General features: G+C 35.2%; 1 protein-coding gene across 1 annotated transcript; it reads left to right on the top strand.

The window, feature by feature from the left end:
- The first annotated feature begins 210 nt into the window (after positions 1-210).
- cmtm6 (CKLF-like MARVEL transmembrane domain containing 6) lies at positions 211-9,216 on the top strand. Its single transcript, XM_056266246.1, has 5 exons — positions 211-302; positions 590-740; positions 7,474-7,650; positions 8,574-8,672; positions 8,756-9,216. Exons 2-5 carry the CDS (start codon positions 612-614, stop codon positions 8,906-8,908), a joined length of 558 nt encoding a protein of 185 aa, XP_056122221.1. The 5' UTR covers positions 211-302; positions 590-611; the 3' UTR covers positions 8,909-9,216.
- The last annotated feature ends 8,552 nt before the right edge of the window (positions 9,217-17,768 follow it).

Genomic DNA, 17,768 nt, shown 5'->3' with positions numbered 1-17,768 from the left:
ATTCATTAAATGCATTCAAAGCAAATAAATGAAGGCATGGCAAAAACGTTTCAGGCGATGTTTATGTAACAAAAATAGAGTTGAAATCTGTTACAAACCCACGGACGCATAAATAGCAGAAAGAAAAATCATTAAAACACCCTTCTGTGTTCAGTCGGGTTTTTTGGCAAACTCCGTAGGAAGTCCATCCTCGTTGAAGAAAACTGAGGCAGTGCGGAAGTGAGACACAAGTTGGCTACACAAAGGACGCGTGAACGGCATAAACAGAACACATTAAAACAACCGTCCGATCAAACAAACAGGTAGGCCTATTATACCCTTAAACATTTCTCAATATTGTTATCACACATAATCGGTTGCATTTCATCCTGTAGTTTGTTTAATATCGATCGTTTTGATCAATTCTGTTAGCTTAGTTAGACTTGACTTTGACTAGTTTACTTTCGCTTTTTTCAAGGAAAACAGCAGCTGTCGATGTGTCGTTACTTTGTTTCCTTTGCAGTATCATATACTCTATGTTCACCTTTCCTAATTTCTATATACGCACAGGTTACACCGCTAAACTGTTTAATCTACTTCTCGTTTTCAGATTTAACTACAGTATATACAGTATGGCCACTACAGACACGGTGTACAACGCCACCACCACAACAGAGCAGCTGCCCAAAACCAGAAAATGGTTAATCGTGCCATCAGAGAATCTGGATAAAATTCGATTTGTGATCAAAGTGATTGAAGTGGTAAGCAGCACGTTGGTCTGAAAACAAATGTGACCATATGTAGTCTGTGATCTCTAAATATGATATGCCTTTAAATACGTAATTAATTATGTAGGCTACCAGTCAAAAGTTTGGAAACATTAAGAATTTTTTGTTTCTGAAAGAAGTCTCTTCTGCTCACCAAGGCTTTATTTATTTGATCAAAAATACAGTAAAACAGTAATATTGTAAAATATACAATTAAAAATGACTGCTTACTGTTTTAATGTTTTAAAATCTATACATTTATTTATGTGACGGTAAAGCTGAATATTCAGCATCATTACTCCAGTCTTCAGTGTCAGATTATTCTAATATGCTGATTTGCTGCTCAAGAAACATTCATTATTATCATCAAGTTTGAAAACAGTTGTGCTGCTTAATATATATATAAGTATATTTTTGTGGAAACCACGATACACGGACGTTTAAAGGGTTGGAGACGAGTAAGTAATTATTAAAAAAATATTATTATTTTATTCAGCAAGGGTGCATTAAATTGATCAAAAAAGATATTATTTCAAATAAATGCTGTTCTGTACCTTTCTATTCATCAAAGAATCCAGACAAAAATGTATCACAGTTTCCACAAAAATATTAAACTTGCAAAAGTGGTTTTCAACATTGATGAAAATCAGAAGCATTATTAATAATTGAGCACCAAATTGAGCATAATTGATATTAATTGAGCACAAAATCAGCATTTTACTATGATTTCTGAAGGATCATGTGACATTAAAGACTGGAGTAATGATGCTGAAAATTCAGCTTTGACATCACAGAAATAAATAGCATTTTAAATGATATTAAAACAGAAAACAGCTATTTTAAAGTGTAATATTACAGTTTTTACTGTATTTTTGATCAAATAAATACAGCCTTGGTGAGCTTACGAGACTTCTTTCAAAAACATAAAAAATCTTAATGTTTCCAAACTTTTGACCGGTATTGTATATAACCCTTCAAACAGAAAGTAAACAATGGGACATGGTTTGAATTAGAGGTCATAGTGTCTAAGTGGTTAGTCTGGTGTAATGACAGTTAAAACACAATTCAAGTTAAGGTGGCATTATTGGAACTTCATTGTGTAAGTTTCGCTGAAAGTGTATAATAGCAAACAGCAATGCTGGCAGTACGTTAACATATGTAAAAGGTGGGGTTGAAATGACTGCTGTTGTTTTAAAGTGTTAATTAGAATATTGTGGATACTGTTACATGTGACTGAACCATTCTTAAATGAATCCACTGCCATGTCTCACACATCCTTGATAATGCAAATGTCCTAACTTGGCTGTGGCAACTTTTTGTCTGCATTTAATAATGCTAAGCTTATTTTCTAAACAAGCTTGGGCATTTCAGAATTGCAGTCATATGCCGCTTGGCTGTTGATCATGGGGCTTTTTGTACAAAACTTGGGAGTTTGAGACTGTTGGTGTTGGCTATTGTAAGTTAGAGATTCCCTCCATTTCCTTGGTATCTTCCATATGTGTCAAACTGGCTTGTGTAATTTATCACAGAGCAGATCATGCTGCATGCATCTTGGTTTACTCAGGAAAAGGTGCTGGCTGTTCGAGTGGCTATTTAGCAGATATTGCTTGTGCTTTGGATAGAGATGCAGTTGACTCATGTAAGGCGAGGTCCTGGTTTATTTTGTATAAAGGTTCTTCAACGTCATTCTTATTTAACCTCTGCAGTGTTTACGTTGCTTTCCTTGCACACAATAAGCATTAGACATACCTTCCCTTTTTAATCCCAAATACTGGCATGGACTTGACTTGACAGATTTATGCAAAATCTGATGCTCCATGTTATTGGATATGAAAATGTCCCAAATGTTTACGTGCTTCAAATGAATGAAGGAATTCAATTTGGTAAATTTTCTGATTTTATAAGTAACCCAGAATCTAAAATGTCTCTTATTCATTTTTTGTTCATTCAGTTTCTTTGTTTTAAAATTAAATGAAATACTTTTAATTTATTTTGTGGTTTAATATTAGACTTTGAATGTGGTCTGAAAAATACAGAATCCAGTCCACTGTATAGCCTACCTAATCTTTAGCTTTTAGCATTAGCCGTTGAACCTATATCAGTTTTATAATTTTCAGTGTCACTCATTGGTTGTCACTTTATTTAAGTGTTTGAATTCGCACATCTAAAAAAAAGACCAAAGGGCATTGCCTGCTTACATCTGACATGCTAAGTGATATCAGGTGTAAGAAATGCCTGCAAATGCAATTAGAGAGCAGATGCTAAATTCAATTACAGACTCAACTTTCACAGTATGTTGTGGCGAGTCAAAAAGTTTACTAAAAGCCAAAACCTTTAAAGTACAGGGAAGAACACATCAGAACACATTAAATTTAGCCAATAATTACCACGTAAAGGTCAATATCCTTATGAGTAAATACTCCTACAGTCCAGTGCTTGGTCTCATGTTTTTTAGGAAATTAGATTTTATCAAGTGTTTCTCCTGTAGTGTATTCAGGGAAATGCTACTGGAGTTTTTTGTACTGGATGTACATAGTGTTCTCCTCGTGACACACATTGATCTAATGACACGGAACAAAAACTTAATGACTTAGAATTTAATCATAAACAGTTAAAATTGTAAACAATACTTAGTTTCTTCTTTCTGAGTTTTGAGTCCTAAGAAACATAATATATCTTGAGATTAAGACTATAATTTTTTTATGCCTTGATGTTTGAAATTCCTTACTTCTAATTTTGTCCTGAAACACCTGGTACTTCCCATGTGCAACCTCATCTAGATCAGTTGCAAAGCTGAAGCTGGTTCTAAGAGGCCCTAGTAAGGAGAGTGTCTTCCCTCATCTACATCCAAACCACTTTACCAAACTATTATCTACAAACCAAAATGTTTCTTTTAAAGGTGCAATAAGCGATTTCCGAGGAACGCGGTTGATATTTGAAATCACCAAAACAAGCACACCCCCATCTTTATAGCTTCGCCCCAAATTCACAAACATGCTATGCAACACAGGCACCTCCCCCTAATGAGTGGACACGCCCCTTACTGCTGATTGGCTACAAGTGTGTTTTGGTGCTGGTCCGATTCACTTTCAACAGGGCTTCTCAGAAAACGCTTACTGCACCTTTAAGTACTATATAAAGCCACTGGATGTTGGCAGCTGCTCTGTTCTTGGTTATTACCTGAAGCTAAATCTAAAGCCAAAAAAAAAAAAAAAAATTGTTAAAGGGATAGTTCACCTGAAAATATTTTTTTTGTCATTTACTCACCCTCATGTCGTTCCAAATCCGTAAAACTTTCGTTCATCTACAGAACACAAATGATATTTTAAATGAAATCCGTGAGATTTCTGTACCTCCATAGACAGATACGCAACTACTACTTTGATGCTTTAAAAATTTCATAACAAGTTCGTAAAACTAAAATTCGAGCGGTTGGGTCCAAATTGTCTAAAGGGACATGATCGCTTTATATGCTGAACTGACTGAATTTAGGCTTTTATTCACATATAAACATTGATCTGTGAACATAAACCGAACCTGCTTGACGTGCAAAAACAAACGTGATGCGTAACACGAGAATGAACCTCATTGGTTCTCGCACGTCTAGCAAGCTTGAGCTTACGTTTACCACACCTGATATGTGCGTTGATGAATATGTGCGTGAAATGTGAATAAAAGCCGAAATTCAATCTGTTCATTATATAAAGCGATCGAGTCTATTCCAAAAATTTGGAACCCCTCAATTCATATGGATTAGTTTTACAATCTCTTAATCAACAGTTTGACGAGTCAAAGTAATAGTTGTATAGGCTGCCAATGGAGGGACCGAAAGCTCTCAGATTTCTTTAAAAATATCTTCATTTGTGTGCCGAAGATGAACAATAGTCTTACGGGTTTGAAACAACATGAGGGCGAGTAATTAATGACAGAATTAGCATTTTGGGGTGAACTATCCCTTTAACTAAACTTGAACCTCACATAAAAATAAGTGAACACAATGTACTTACCGGTATTTGAAAACTTAAAAAATGACAAAAACACAACAAAATTACTAAAACGTATATATAAAATATAATAACTAATTGAAAATATTAATACAAACTACAATAACATCTCAATGGTACGAAAATAACTGTGTCTGACTTTGTTTTAAATAGTCAAAGAATTCCCATTGGTAACACTTGATATTCTGTGTATTTTTGAACTTAAGTTTTTTTTTGTGTTTCTTAAAGGCACACTGTGGAATTTTTGGCCACTAGGGTGCGCTCGACCTGTAATTTTCACGTCTAGTGCCCCTAGAGGCCACAAGCGCCGCAGCATTGTCGCAAAAGTCAACAGTCAACCGGTCAACCTCCCGTGTTTTCATGTGTGTGCAGACGGCATTTGATTTGTATGTTGGAGAAAGTTAATCGATTCACTACTGACCAAAATAATAATATAAATATAAGATTAATAATATAAATCCTATAAAGAAAACAAATTGAATAAAAGTAGCATACGCAGAAAACAATGTCTGTTTAGGTAAGTCGCATTGACAAGGGTTGCCCAATCCTGCTCCTGCCGATCGTCTGTCCTGCACAGTTCATCTCCAACCCTAATCAAACACACCTGAAGCAAACAATTAACGTCTTCAGGATCTCTTTGCAATGGGTTGGAGATGAAATCGAGTAGTCGGGAAATCGTGTAACAAAACTGATATAACTCACTACATATTTCCGTTATTTGTAGTCTTCAGTTTGTTTTTCCTTTTACACAAATACAAACATATATGAGCTGAAAAAAAAAAAAACATTTACATTTGTATACGGCAGTATGTTGTGACTTATATCAGTTTTGTTACACGAATTCGCAGTAAATATTACATTATATATACACTTTTATGCCGATGTTTATTTTAAACTCTCCCTTTTTCTTTTTTTGGTCTCCTCTGACAAAATCTTTGCTTTCTTCCGAGTAGCTGTTGATTCAGTCATGACGACAACATACAGACGCCGGCAATCAAACGCGAGTTGAGCTCTCACGTTAGGATTTGAGGAAGTTGGGGTGGTGGGGGAAGTGACGTATGCCGTAAAGCGGTCGAATTTTGTAGTTCTTTTTGTGCTCTGGTTCCTACCCGAAACCCGAAGTTACATAGTGCTAGTAAAAGCGATACAGACACCTTCAGGCTTCGGCAGACGTGTCATTCAACCTATTGTAAGTCGATGTACCATCTCAATGGGTTTTGGTAATATATTATAAAGGTTGAAAAGTTCCACAGTGTGCCTTTAAGTTCGCCAGACAGCTTTTTTTTATGCAGGCACACCCAGTTGTGTCGAGTGAAATCAATCTACCCACAATGTGTTCAGCAGAGAACCGACATCTGACCGCGATCAACTTACTGTACTGTACTGTGAAGAGATGTGATGCTTTGGAGGTTTTAGCACTTTAATGAAATCATTTCCATGTATTTTATACAGGAGCTCCTGTAGCAAAGCTTTCAGCGTTTTTACATTCAGACTTCAGACTGAAATCAGATTTAACCATTTTAATTTAGCGTGCTTTGTTACATTTGAGGTAATTTCACTCATAAACGTCTAAAATAAGCCTCATGGTTTTTTGGGGGCGGTGAGCGGGCAGTGTCTTTATTCTGTTGAACAGCAATTATGGTTTATCCGGTTATTTGGATGGAGGATTTCGAATGGATTCTGTGTGGTAGCGATAAGGTTCTGTTTCTTAAGCGACAAAAGCATTTGTGTATTGTGGACTTGCCCTGTTCCTTCCTAGCAGTCAGGGCTCAAAGCGTTATGAGTCAGACATGTGAGCTATTCTGGCTTTGTCATTTTGACGTTGCTTCTGATTAAACTGTAATTTGTATAAACGAGAACACTTATGATTTCCTGTTCCTCCTCAGTACTTGTTATACAGTTGTTGTTTTTGCTCTGAATCTGTTCACTTTTTACCAGGTGAATGACAGGCAAACATCAACTGTTTTATTATTTATTACTGTAACCATTATTATTTTCCATGCTGTTTCTCCCTCATCATAGTGATTTATGTTCTCAAACTGTGTTAAAACTTCAAGCATATATGCATTCTATTAATGACTTAAAATAAATTATTTCCTTGCCAAGACTAGCAGAAATGATTTAGAAATATTCATCAGAACAAACAATAGCCAGGGTTATTTTGAGGGACTTCTCATAATTATTTGAGTCACCTCATAGCTTGGCTGCGTCATTTACAGTGTCATTTTGTGCCTGTTTCAGTTTTCTAAAGGGAAGTGGAGTGAAAAGTCTCCTGGAATTGATGTAACTGCGAATACTTCATCTTTGGACTGGAAGATCATTAATAGTTTTCCATGTGACTTAAACAGAATGAGTTCAGCATGATGATATCACAAGTCTTTCATGCATGTGATATTAGTGAAAAGGAAACACAATTAAATAAAGTTTGCTTGGGTGTGTGTGTGTTTTCCCAGAGTGAGTGTCCCTGGTAATGGGAATCCCCTGTAACTGCTGTATTTACAGCACACTTGTTTCTTTCAGTTTCAAATTGTGACCTGCAGGATGCATGTGCCCTAATAAAGCAGCTTCCTGCAGATTAAATGCAATATTTTGTCACTGAGGAAAATCCAAACAAATCTTTCATATTGTCTTGTATTACAGGATAGAGGTATTTAAACTGAATCAGCCAATACTGAAAGCTGGTGGTTAATTAATGCAATTGGCTTTAATTTCTGTCCCCTCAGCTCCTTTCGTTCGTGGCGTTTGTGATGGAGGAGGTCGTGTCCAACTGTTCACACTGTGGACCGCTCTACTTCTTTGAATTCGTCAGTTGCACAGCCTTCCTCTTCACACTGTTGCTCCTCATCCTCCTGGCTACAACGTTGCACCAGAGAGTCGGAATTAACAGCTGGCCTACTCTGGTAAGTCCAAAACACAAAAACAAGCTTTTAAATCTACTATTATTATTATTATTACTTGCAATATGTTGATATTAATAATAATAATGATGATACTGTTGTTGTTATTAATAATAGCATAGCAACAATACTATCTTAATATTATTATTATTTAAATATCAACATATTATTAATAATAAAATATTATTAATAATAACTTATTGATTATAAGAAATGTAAAAATAATCATCAGAACATTATCGTCAACAACAATAATAATAGTAATAAAAATATCAACTTATTGTTAATTATATCAAATTATGATTATTATTATTTAAATATCAACATATTGTTGTTAATAATAATAATAATAAAATATTAACTTATAAGAAATGTTATAGAAATATTCATCAGAACATTATCGTTAACAACAATAATAATAATGTTGTTAATATTATTAGTATTATTATTATGATAATAATAATATTAAAATATTGTTAATAATATCAACGTATTTATTAATGTTGATATTATTATTAATGATGATAATAATAACAATAATAATATCAACATAGTGTTAATAATAATATCAACATTATTATTAATGATATCAACATATTGTTAATAATAATATAACCTTATTTGTATTATGTTGATATTATTATTATTAATTATAACAATAATAATATCAACTTCTTATCATTATTATGAATGATAATAATAATATCAACTTTTTATTATTAATTATGATAACATATTATAATGTTGATGATGATAATGTTATTATTATTTTATATTACAAAAATAAAAAAATCATAAACAAAATTACATTTTAGTTTAGAGCTTATTATGTTTTACACAAAAATATTTGACCGCATCTTCCGCAGAATCAAGTATTCTAATTTACAGTTTTTCTCCAATTTAAACTTCTTTTAATTTCCCCATAGGATTTTGGATACACAACAGCTATGGCATTCCTGTTCCTCATTGCCAGCGTTGTGTTTGCGGCAGACAATGGTCAGACAAGCCTGGAGCAGGGCACTGTGGTATGAGGCTGCTACATCTGTGCTTTATTTGATATGACAACATACTGACTTGCTAACATTGACCTGTCTTTCCTGTATTACAGGTATTTGGCTTCATGGCCACGGTGGCCTTCTTTGCTGACTTTGGCTACTTTTTGAAAACTCGCGGTATTCCTTGCCGAAAGGGAAACAACCAACCAGCAGACCACACAGCAAGACCAGAGATTGAGAAACTTAATTCTAATGGAACTGAATGAGGCTTGCTAGTGTTTTCACCAGCAAACTGCTGTTGTGTTCAAAAGCTTTTTTTCCCTTTTGACAAACAATTTTTTTTATACATGAGAAATGGTTTTTTTACCCAAAGCAAAAAATTTCTTAATAATTCCATTTCAGTCAGTTACTAACTGGCATGTTGGACCAGTTTTATACTGTGCCTTAGCTGTTTTTATTTTTTTTACACGAGTCTTAATTTCACGGTTGAAGTAGAAATCATTCATATCTAGCGGTTTCTCGGTTTGGGAATCGCTTCTATTTTGTCATTACAATTTTTACACAAAAAAAAAAAAGTATACAAAAGTATACAAATGAAGTTTTCGGCCCTAATGGAAGTGTGTTTTCTGCGCCATTGTAGTCTTATCTTATGAGTTAACAAGTACAAAAAGATGCACTGTATTCCTAAAATAAGTACTCCTGAGGTATTCCTGAGGTTTTTATAGTTATATGTCCTGAAAAAATATATTTTGGAGAAAAATCAGGGTTCGATCATGTTGAAATGAATGATTTATAATTACCTGTTTTATGACAGGAATATGGATATAATATTGGATACGAGGCTAAAAAAAATAATCATGAAATATTCCTTTTTTTTTTTTTTTTTACACTTGTGGGACAGGTAAATATTGCACTGTATACACAAATGTCCTTAAGTCAGTTTTACTGTTAAGATGTTGAGATGAATGTGGTGACAGCAAGACGATGTTTTTATGGCCCTGTGATTATCATGTTTCGCTGTGCAAGGGATGTCAGGGGTGTACAGTCATAGATTTTTTTATTGAAATAATCTGTCATTTTTGTATTGTGTGGAACTAGAAATGTTGTATATTTTTCTTTTGTGCTTTATCTTGTTCCATGTAAGCCCAGCTTGTGTTTTTGTAAGCACGCTAAGCAAGGAAGTGCTTTAAATCTGATTCCAAACAGATGTCTTTATTCGGAGGTATGTGCGTGAAAGGCCCAAATATGTTTGTTTAAATGCCCGCGGAGATGAACGGACTGCAAGTTTTCCGAGACACTAATCTGCCTTACGCTTCCACCCTCCTGTGCTGTACAACTGACTGCTGCTTTCTGTGTTAATTAAGCATAAGTGTATATTTTAAAACCACATATTTTGTTGATGCATTGAAAATAGCCAGCTTTCTTACTAAAACTTCTTAAGATATGGATAGATCATCAGGTTAGTTTTGAATATAGCTAAGGGCTTTATGATTTTTAAAATGCAAAAAGTTTGAATACCAGCATTGTTTCTACAAATGGTCACATGGAACATTTTACAGCACTGTTTTTTTTGTAAACATCCTTCCATTCCAGTTAAGCATTAAATAGCTCCTGGGTCCAAATATCTGACTCCTGTTTTTATATGTGGCCTGTTCGGAAACATGCCTGTTTAGACTTTACAAACCAGGAATTTATACTTGAACAACACGGTGTATGTGGTTCTTTGGTTCAGTCACGTGCAGCGGTTTCACATTGAGTTCACTTCATCTTCATCTGCACATAGATTTATGCTATCTTGCATGTTTGTAGCTGTTTCAGACCTCAGTATCTAAATGTAGCCCAAATATATAATTGTTTTTGTAAATTTCTTCGCACGAGAGAGATGACAGGCTTTATTTAGTAAAACTTTATTTCCCTAAAGCGAACGCTAGATGTCGCTGCCTGCAAAGTTACCATCTGCAGATGATCGAATATTTGAGGTTGAAGATCATTTTGACTCCAGGTAGGCCTACTACTGGCATAAAGTATGGTTTTGGTTGGATAACAATTGTGAATTTTTGAAGTGACATGAATTATTGCTCATAAAGTAGGTCATAAATGTTTTATAATATGATTTGCCTAAAGCAGCGTAGGGTGGCTTGCTGGTCTTTTAGACGGTCTCACAGTTTGAAAGTTCCCCAAACCCCTATAAAACCAGTCGCCTGACAGCAGGAACCAGTTAAGATCAGCCCACACTCTTTGGCAGAGTGGTGTTATGCTACATTTTATGCGACATTTTATCATAATGTAAATATGTGTGTGTGTGTGTACAGTATATACAGTCATGTGAAAAAGAAAGGGCACGCTATTGAATTCTATGGTTTTATTTATCAGAATATAATAAAAAAAAAAAATCGTCTGGTCCTTGGCAGGTCTTAAAATTAGGTAAATATACATACACAACGACACATGATATATTACATTGTCATTATTTATTTATCAAAAACTAGGCCAAAATGGAAAAGCCATGGGTGACAAACTAAGTAGGCTACAAGCTTTCTGTTTCCATGGGAATGGCCTCTGTGCACGGCGGTATTTCCGGTGAAGGTCTAAGGATGCTGGATTACTTCCGCCGATCGTAGAGTCCAATGCTATACCGAGAATTTATATTGGTTATACTCTATTGCTATAGGCCTACTAAAGAAACGTTAGTCACAAAAAACAGACACCCCTCATTTTGTTTATGCTTCTTTGTTTATTATATTAAATAAACATAACCATATATAAAATTACATCTAAACGTATTAAAGTTTCGTTTTAAAGACGAGAGGACAGTACATTTTGAAGACTCTGCCATAATCCCGTTTTCCTCGGTTTTCCTCCGCTTTAAATCTCCCCAACCGGAAACGCAAGAGCATCCTTGCGTCAAACGCGGAAGTTATGCGTGCATATAGCCCATTAAGATGGAAAGTAACAGTCAGGTGCTGCTAATCAAATGTCTTTGACCTGATCATCAGCAAGTGTGATCACTTCTATAAAATCAGATGTTTTGGCAGTTTGCTGGTCTGGAGCATTCACGTATGTGTTAACAGAATGCCAAGGAGGAAAGACTTTAGCAAGGATCTTAGAGAAGCAATTATTGCTGCCATCAATCTGGTAAGGATGATTATTCATAAGTTCAAGAAAAGCATTCAAGACAGTTGCCAATCTTCCCAGGAGTGGATGTCCCAGCAAATTCATTCAAAGTTGGATCTGAACAAACCTCAAGATTTCTGGAACAATGTCATTTGGACAGACAAGACCAAAGAGGAGATGTTTGACTATAATGCACAGCGTCAAGTTAGCCTAAAACTAAACATAACCTATCAGCACAAACACCTCATAGCAGCTGTCCATCACTCTGGTGAAGGGTTGGTCATTTTTGGCTTGTTTTGCAGCCACAGAATCTGGGCACCTTGCAATCTTTGAGTCGACCATTAACTCCTCTGGATACCAAAGTATTCTAGCGTCAAATGTGAGGCCATCTGTCTGTCAGCTATAAGCTTGTCCGAAATTGGGTCATGCAACAGGACGAGGATCCCAAGGACACCAGCAAATAATGGCTGAAAGAAAAGAATCAAGGTGTTGCACTTGCCCAGTCAAAATCCAGAACTCAGAACGATGCGAGAGACTGATACTGTCATACAGAAAACGATTCCTTCAACTTATTGCTGCTGAAAGTGGCTCTACAAGCTACTGAATCATAGGGTGTAGCTAGGCCTACTTAGTTTGTCACCCATGGCTTTTCCATTATGGCTTTATTTTTGTTAAATAAATAATGACATGGTGTAATTTGTTGTTGTTCATCTGAGGTTGTATTTACCTAATGTTAAGACCTAGCGACCAGATGATTTGACACGTAAACCCATCACATTTTAAAGGGTGTCCTATCTTTTTCACATGCCTGTGTGTATATATTGCACATTTTAATTAAGGAGAAGGGGCACAATCGAGAGTGTTTACCTGTAGAACCTCCCCTTGAAGTCCGCGTAACCGCTGAAAGATTCCTCTGTAGCGCGTGAAGGGGAGGGACCGGCGCGCGAGATGAACGCGCTGTACTTTACTTTCACTCATTTGCACAGCGGCGTGAGGATGGAGCTCGAATGCTTGTGTGGAGCATATGTCTTCTCAGTGCTCTGTGTTTGATGACAAGCAGACCCTATTTGCCAGGAATTATTGTTCATGTTCATTAAAGGTGAGTGAAACGTTCTCTCATCTGTCACTGCAGTACCGCTCACGAGCGCAGGTGCTTCATATAAAGGCGCGCGCTTTTATTTGCACCTTAATCACTTTAAAGTAAAAGATGATGGATGATTTTTTGGGGTTACTGGCTTACAGTACCGGTAGTAGAGAACTTGATGATACGCTCTTGCAAGCTTAAGTTGTGGCACTAATGTCTTATACTCAGTGTATTAAGTTGTTAATAGGCTGTTTTGTATTATTATATATATATTTTTTACCGATGCAGTAATTAGGCATTCATGCACATTTATTCATTGAAGTTTTTAATGATTCAATTTGAAGCCTGCATACAATGTTGTTCTGTAATATTAACTAGAGAAAAACCTACATTGAGTAAATGTACTTTATTAGTCTATTTGTTTAATTTGTTGAACTGTCTTTCATTGGATAGCATACTGTACTGCTTTAATTTGGACGGAAAACAGTTATAAAACCAGAATTAATACTTATTTATCACATAAGTCTGTTTTGATGTGCAACTATGCATAGGAGGCATTCATTTTTAAAAGCACTGTATGCTGTCACTTACTTTTCTTTAACTTTCCTTTTAAAATGGTAGCCTACCTTTCTTGATGTGTTTTGTCCCGGCTGCTTACATCAGCCTTCATTTATAAAGACGCGATTCCTTCAGTGTCCAGATGGGGGTGAACAATTATAGCAAGTGATGTGCATGAGACCATCCTAAGTTTATTTTACTTGCACATGTCTATAGACAGACTTTTGTTTTACCAACATGTTCATGAGAACTTAGTAATGGGGTTATGGACACACATTAACAGTATTATGTGTGTTTATATGCACAAATGCCATTGACCATGTTACAACCATTTTGTTGACTCAATCTAATGGTACTTTACCAATTGTAGAATGTAACTGTAATAACAAGTGGCACAGTTAAAAGTTAATGTTAATTAAAACTGGCCTTTTCTAAAACATTTTAAACAATATTTCATTGTAAAATTTGAATTATCTTTTAAAATAACTTTGGGGTAGCTAAATTGGTTTACACAATAAGCAGCACATCTGCTTTCAACTGATAATATGTTTAAAGTGATAAATTGTCTCCTGAGCACCAAATCAGCATTTTAGAATGATTTCTGAAGGATCATGTGACACTGAAGACGGTGATTTTTTTTTTTTTTTTTTTTTTTTTTTAGTATATTGTCATACACGCAGTCTGCTTGAGTCTTGGATATTCATTCCAAGAACATTCCTAGAAATCCTGGTATAATTTGTGGAGTGTGTCATCTCATAACATTCAATTGTTTCTTTGGGTTTCAGTTTTCCTTTGTCAATATTACTATCTTCACATTCCTTTATCTCATATTTAATGTCTTATTTGAGGACATGTTTGATGAATTTTAGTTCTGAACAAGGGCTGATCTGTTCAGGGTTCCATCTTTCCATTATGTCATTGCCGTTTCATGGTTGCCTTGTGTGTCACAAGTATTTAATGCTTCTCCGTTTACAGAGTGTGTTCCAACTAATTAGCCAACTTCCTAAAGAATAATGAGCTGATTCGTTTTCAATAGCTGCCTGCGGTCTGGTTCTCATCCTCATGTAATCGAGCAGGCTGATGAGACCATCACATCCAAGTGAATAATTGGTTTGTTGTAAATGACTGGAAATAAGGCTAAATGAGCTGAGATGGCTGGATGCAAGACTCTGGTGAGATTCCAGTCGACTGCATCATTCATTCTCTGTTGAAAGCCATTATTGGTGTTTGTCAAATTAGGCACACTGACTGTACGGAGAGGGAATTACCAGCTGAGAGACGGGGGAGAAAAATGTGGTTATCATGTTGAGAGAAAGGCGTAACATGCTAATGGGCCTCAGAGGTTGTATCTGACATGGCACTCCTGATGTTTGTTTTTAGCATAAGTGAAATGATGCTGAATGCTTGGTACTTAAAAATAACGTGATGACAAGTATGCTTTAAACCAACTTCACTGAAGTATAGAAGACAGTCTTTCATGTCACATTAATGGCTTAGTGTAAACAATGTTCAATGATTTGGGCTTGGTTTGTCTTTTAAAATGTTTTTGAGAGTCTGCTCATCAAGGCTGCATTTATGTGATCAAATATGCCATGAAATATTATTGTAATTTCAAATAACTGTTTTCTATTTTAATATAGCCTATATAAAAAATGTATTTTATTAATAGCCCCTTTCACACAGCGCTTTGAACCCGGCAAATTGCCGGCAAATTGCCAGAGTGCCTTCTGTGTGAACACAAACACGACCCGGGATTGATGCCGGGATCGATGCCGGGTTGGGGACCTAGTAACATTGCCGTGTTCAGACCCGGAACGCGCGCTGTGTGAACAAAAGCCGTAACCAATGCCGTGTCGTAATGATGACGCTGAAGTGAAGTGAAAGCAGGCTAGTGAAACGGTACGTAATGCGCTAGTTTATGATCGAATCAGAGAAAAAAATGCACAAGCGTGGTTTCTCCAGAGAGAAATCGCAGCTCATAAGCAAACTATACACGTTGCTGAGACATACATGTCACATCGATGTCACGTGTCTTTCCGGAACATACACGGGTTGTGTGTGAACGCGCTCTCTGATTCCGGCAAATCACTGGCAGTGTGAATGAAGCAAAATCAAACGAACCCGGGTCAAATCCCGGGTCGCTTTATCCGTGTATTTTCCGGAATCTCTGTGTGAAAGGGGCTTATGTGATGCAAAGCTAATTTTTCAGCATCATTACGCCAGTCTTCAGTGTCACATGATCCTTCAGAAATCATTCTAATATGCTGATTTGCTGCTCAAGAAACATTTCTGATTATTATCAATGTTGAAAACAGTTGTGCTGCTTAATATATTTGTGGAAACCGTGATATTTTTTTTTCAGGATTCTTTGATGAATAGAAAGTTCAAAACAACAACATTTATTTGAAATATATATATTTTCTATGAATGTTGCTAAATGTTTTTACTGTCACATTTGATCAATATAATGCTGGATTTCATTAAAAAAACAACTACTTTTGAACAGTAATCTATGGAAGTTTGTTTCACCCATGGAATAAAAAGGAAGTAATTGCAACTTTTTATTCTTTTGCAATTACACAATTGCAGACTTTATAACATTGTATAAGTTTATATCTCATAATTTTGAGTTTATAATTCGCAGTAATGACTTTTTCTTACAATTTCACCTTAAATCATCTGCTATATCAAGATTAACCATGTAGAATTGAATTCTAAGAAATCAAGTTTTTTTTTTTTTTTTTTTTTTTTATCATTTGGCATGATTTGCATATATTATTTTTATTGCTTTTAGACAAAATCCTATAAACTTCAACAAGCCACATTTTCTGACTCTAATATAAGGATAATCAAAGCCACCGGGGTTTGGAGACGACCCGTGGCCTCTGCCTCTGCAGAAATGATTAAGAACCTGTTCCTGCTGGGAACAAACACTTCACAAAGGTTCATTTATCAACAGGGCTGATTTGTACATTGAGATTATTATGAAGGGTTCAAACTAAATGCTTTGTGCTGTTTTTAAACCCATTACTCACAGCACAAAGAAACTGACTGGGAAGAAATAGAGCCCACATAATATAAACAGGGATTTTAAGTGCACTTCTTGATTATTTGAACAGGCTCAATAACTTTATTGATTGTTCCCGAATTTATTAACTAGAACATATCACCACAACATTTAAAACTGTGTCAGCTGCTGTTGTGTGCTTCTGGATTTGATATGTTGCCTTCTGACATGATCTCATTAATATTTATAGCAGGTATGCATATGGAAAGTGTAGTTCTAACACAAATCGTTTTTGACAGCTTCCACTTTATCAGTGGACTAACTTTAGATATATATTTTCAAATTATTCACAAAGGTTCATAAGATATTGAATTCACAGAGTTCAATGAACAGAATACATTTTTTGCTTTTGTTATAAATGAGATTAAGTAGATTTGTCACACTATTAAATTCAATGCAACTACACTTTTTTAATTTAAACGCCGTTATTTTCTATGCAATTTTACCATACAAAGATTGCAAATGACTTTACTTGAGTCTCAATTGATTTTTTGTTTATAAGTATGGACTCACACCATCATTAAATAAAGGAGCAATGTTTTGTTTATACACACCGTTCAAAAGTTTGGGGTCAGTAAGTATTTTTTTAAAGGAGTTAATACTTTTATTAACCCCTTCGCTGTCACCCCCTTGTTTGAGAATGGGGGTTTAAATGCACTATTCAAACTTAAATGGTTGTAATTCAAGAATGCTTTGGAATATAGACCCAAGTTTGGTCTTGTTTTAAAGGAAACACTCAGCAGATTATTGCTGAAGTGAAAACACTTAAAATTTTTTACAGTTTAAATTTACAGTAAATCAAATATACTGTACTATATATTTTTTTATTTTATAATATATTTTATAATCAAAGCCATATATCTAACCAAGTTGTGTTCCAAATTTGAAGTTGATATCACAAAAATTGATGTTCCCATGAGATTTTGTTTAGGCGTAGTACCAAAAATAGCCACCGGGTGACATACATTCCATTGAATTTAGTTGTATAGATTCTGCCTTAACAAATTAACAAATTTCTGTCCAAATATCAATTCTGTCACAAAATTTGGAACCTTGAGACTAAGACCTTTCTGTCAATATGTGTTTTGTCAGGATTAGAAAAGGTTTTGATCATAAATTATGAAATATAAGGATGCCCAAAAGGGGAGGAGGCTGATAAAATAATTTAGAGTACCGTTTCTATGGTAACGCAACGTTCAATTTCAAAACGGTTTTCACAGGATGAATTCTGAGTTTGTAAGCTTTCAAATGATACCTAATTTATGATTACTAAAATATGTGATGTAATAAAAAAAGGCGATAA

This window comes from Rhinichthys klamathensis, unplaced genomic scaffold, assembly GCF_029890125.1.
Source record: "Rhinichthys klamathensis goyatoka isolate OS25496 unplaced genomic scaffold, OSU_Roscu_1.1 h1tg000246l_1, whole genome shotgun sequence".
NCBI classification, from domain to species: Eukaryota; Metazoa; Chordata; class Actinopteri; order Cypriniformes; family Leuciscidae; genus Rhinichthys; species Rhinichthys klamathensis.
The sequence above is the reverse complement of the archived record's forward strand: the minus strand, read 5'-3'. Positions and strand labels throughout refer to the sequence as shown.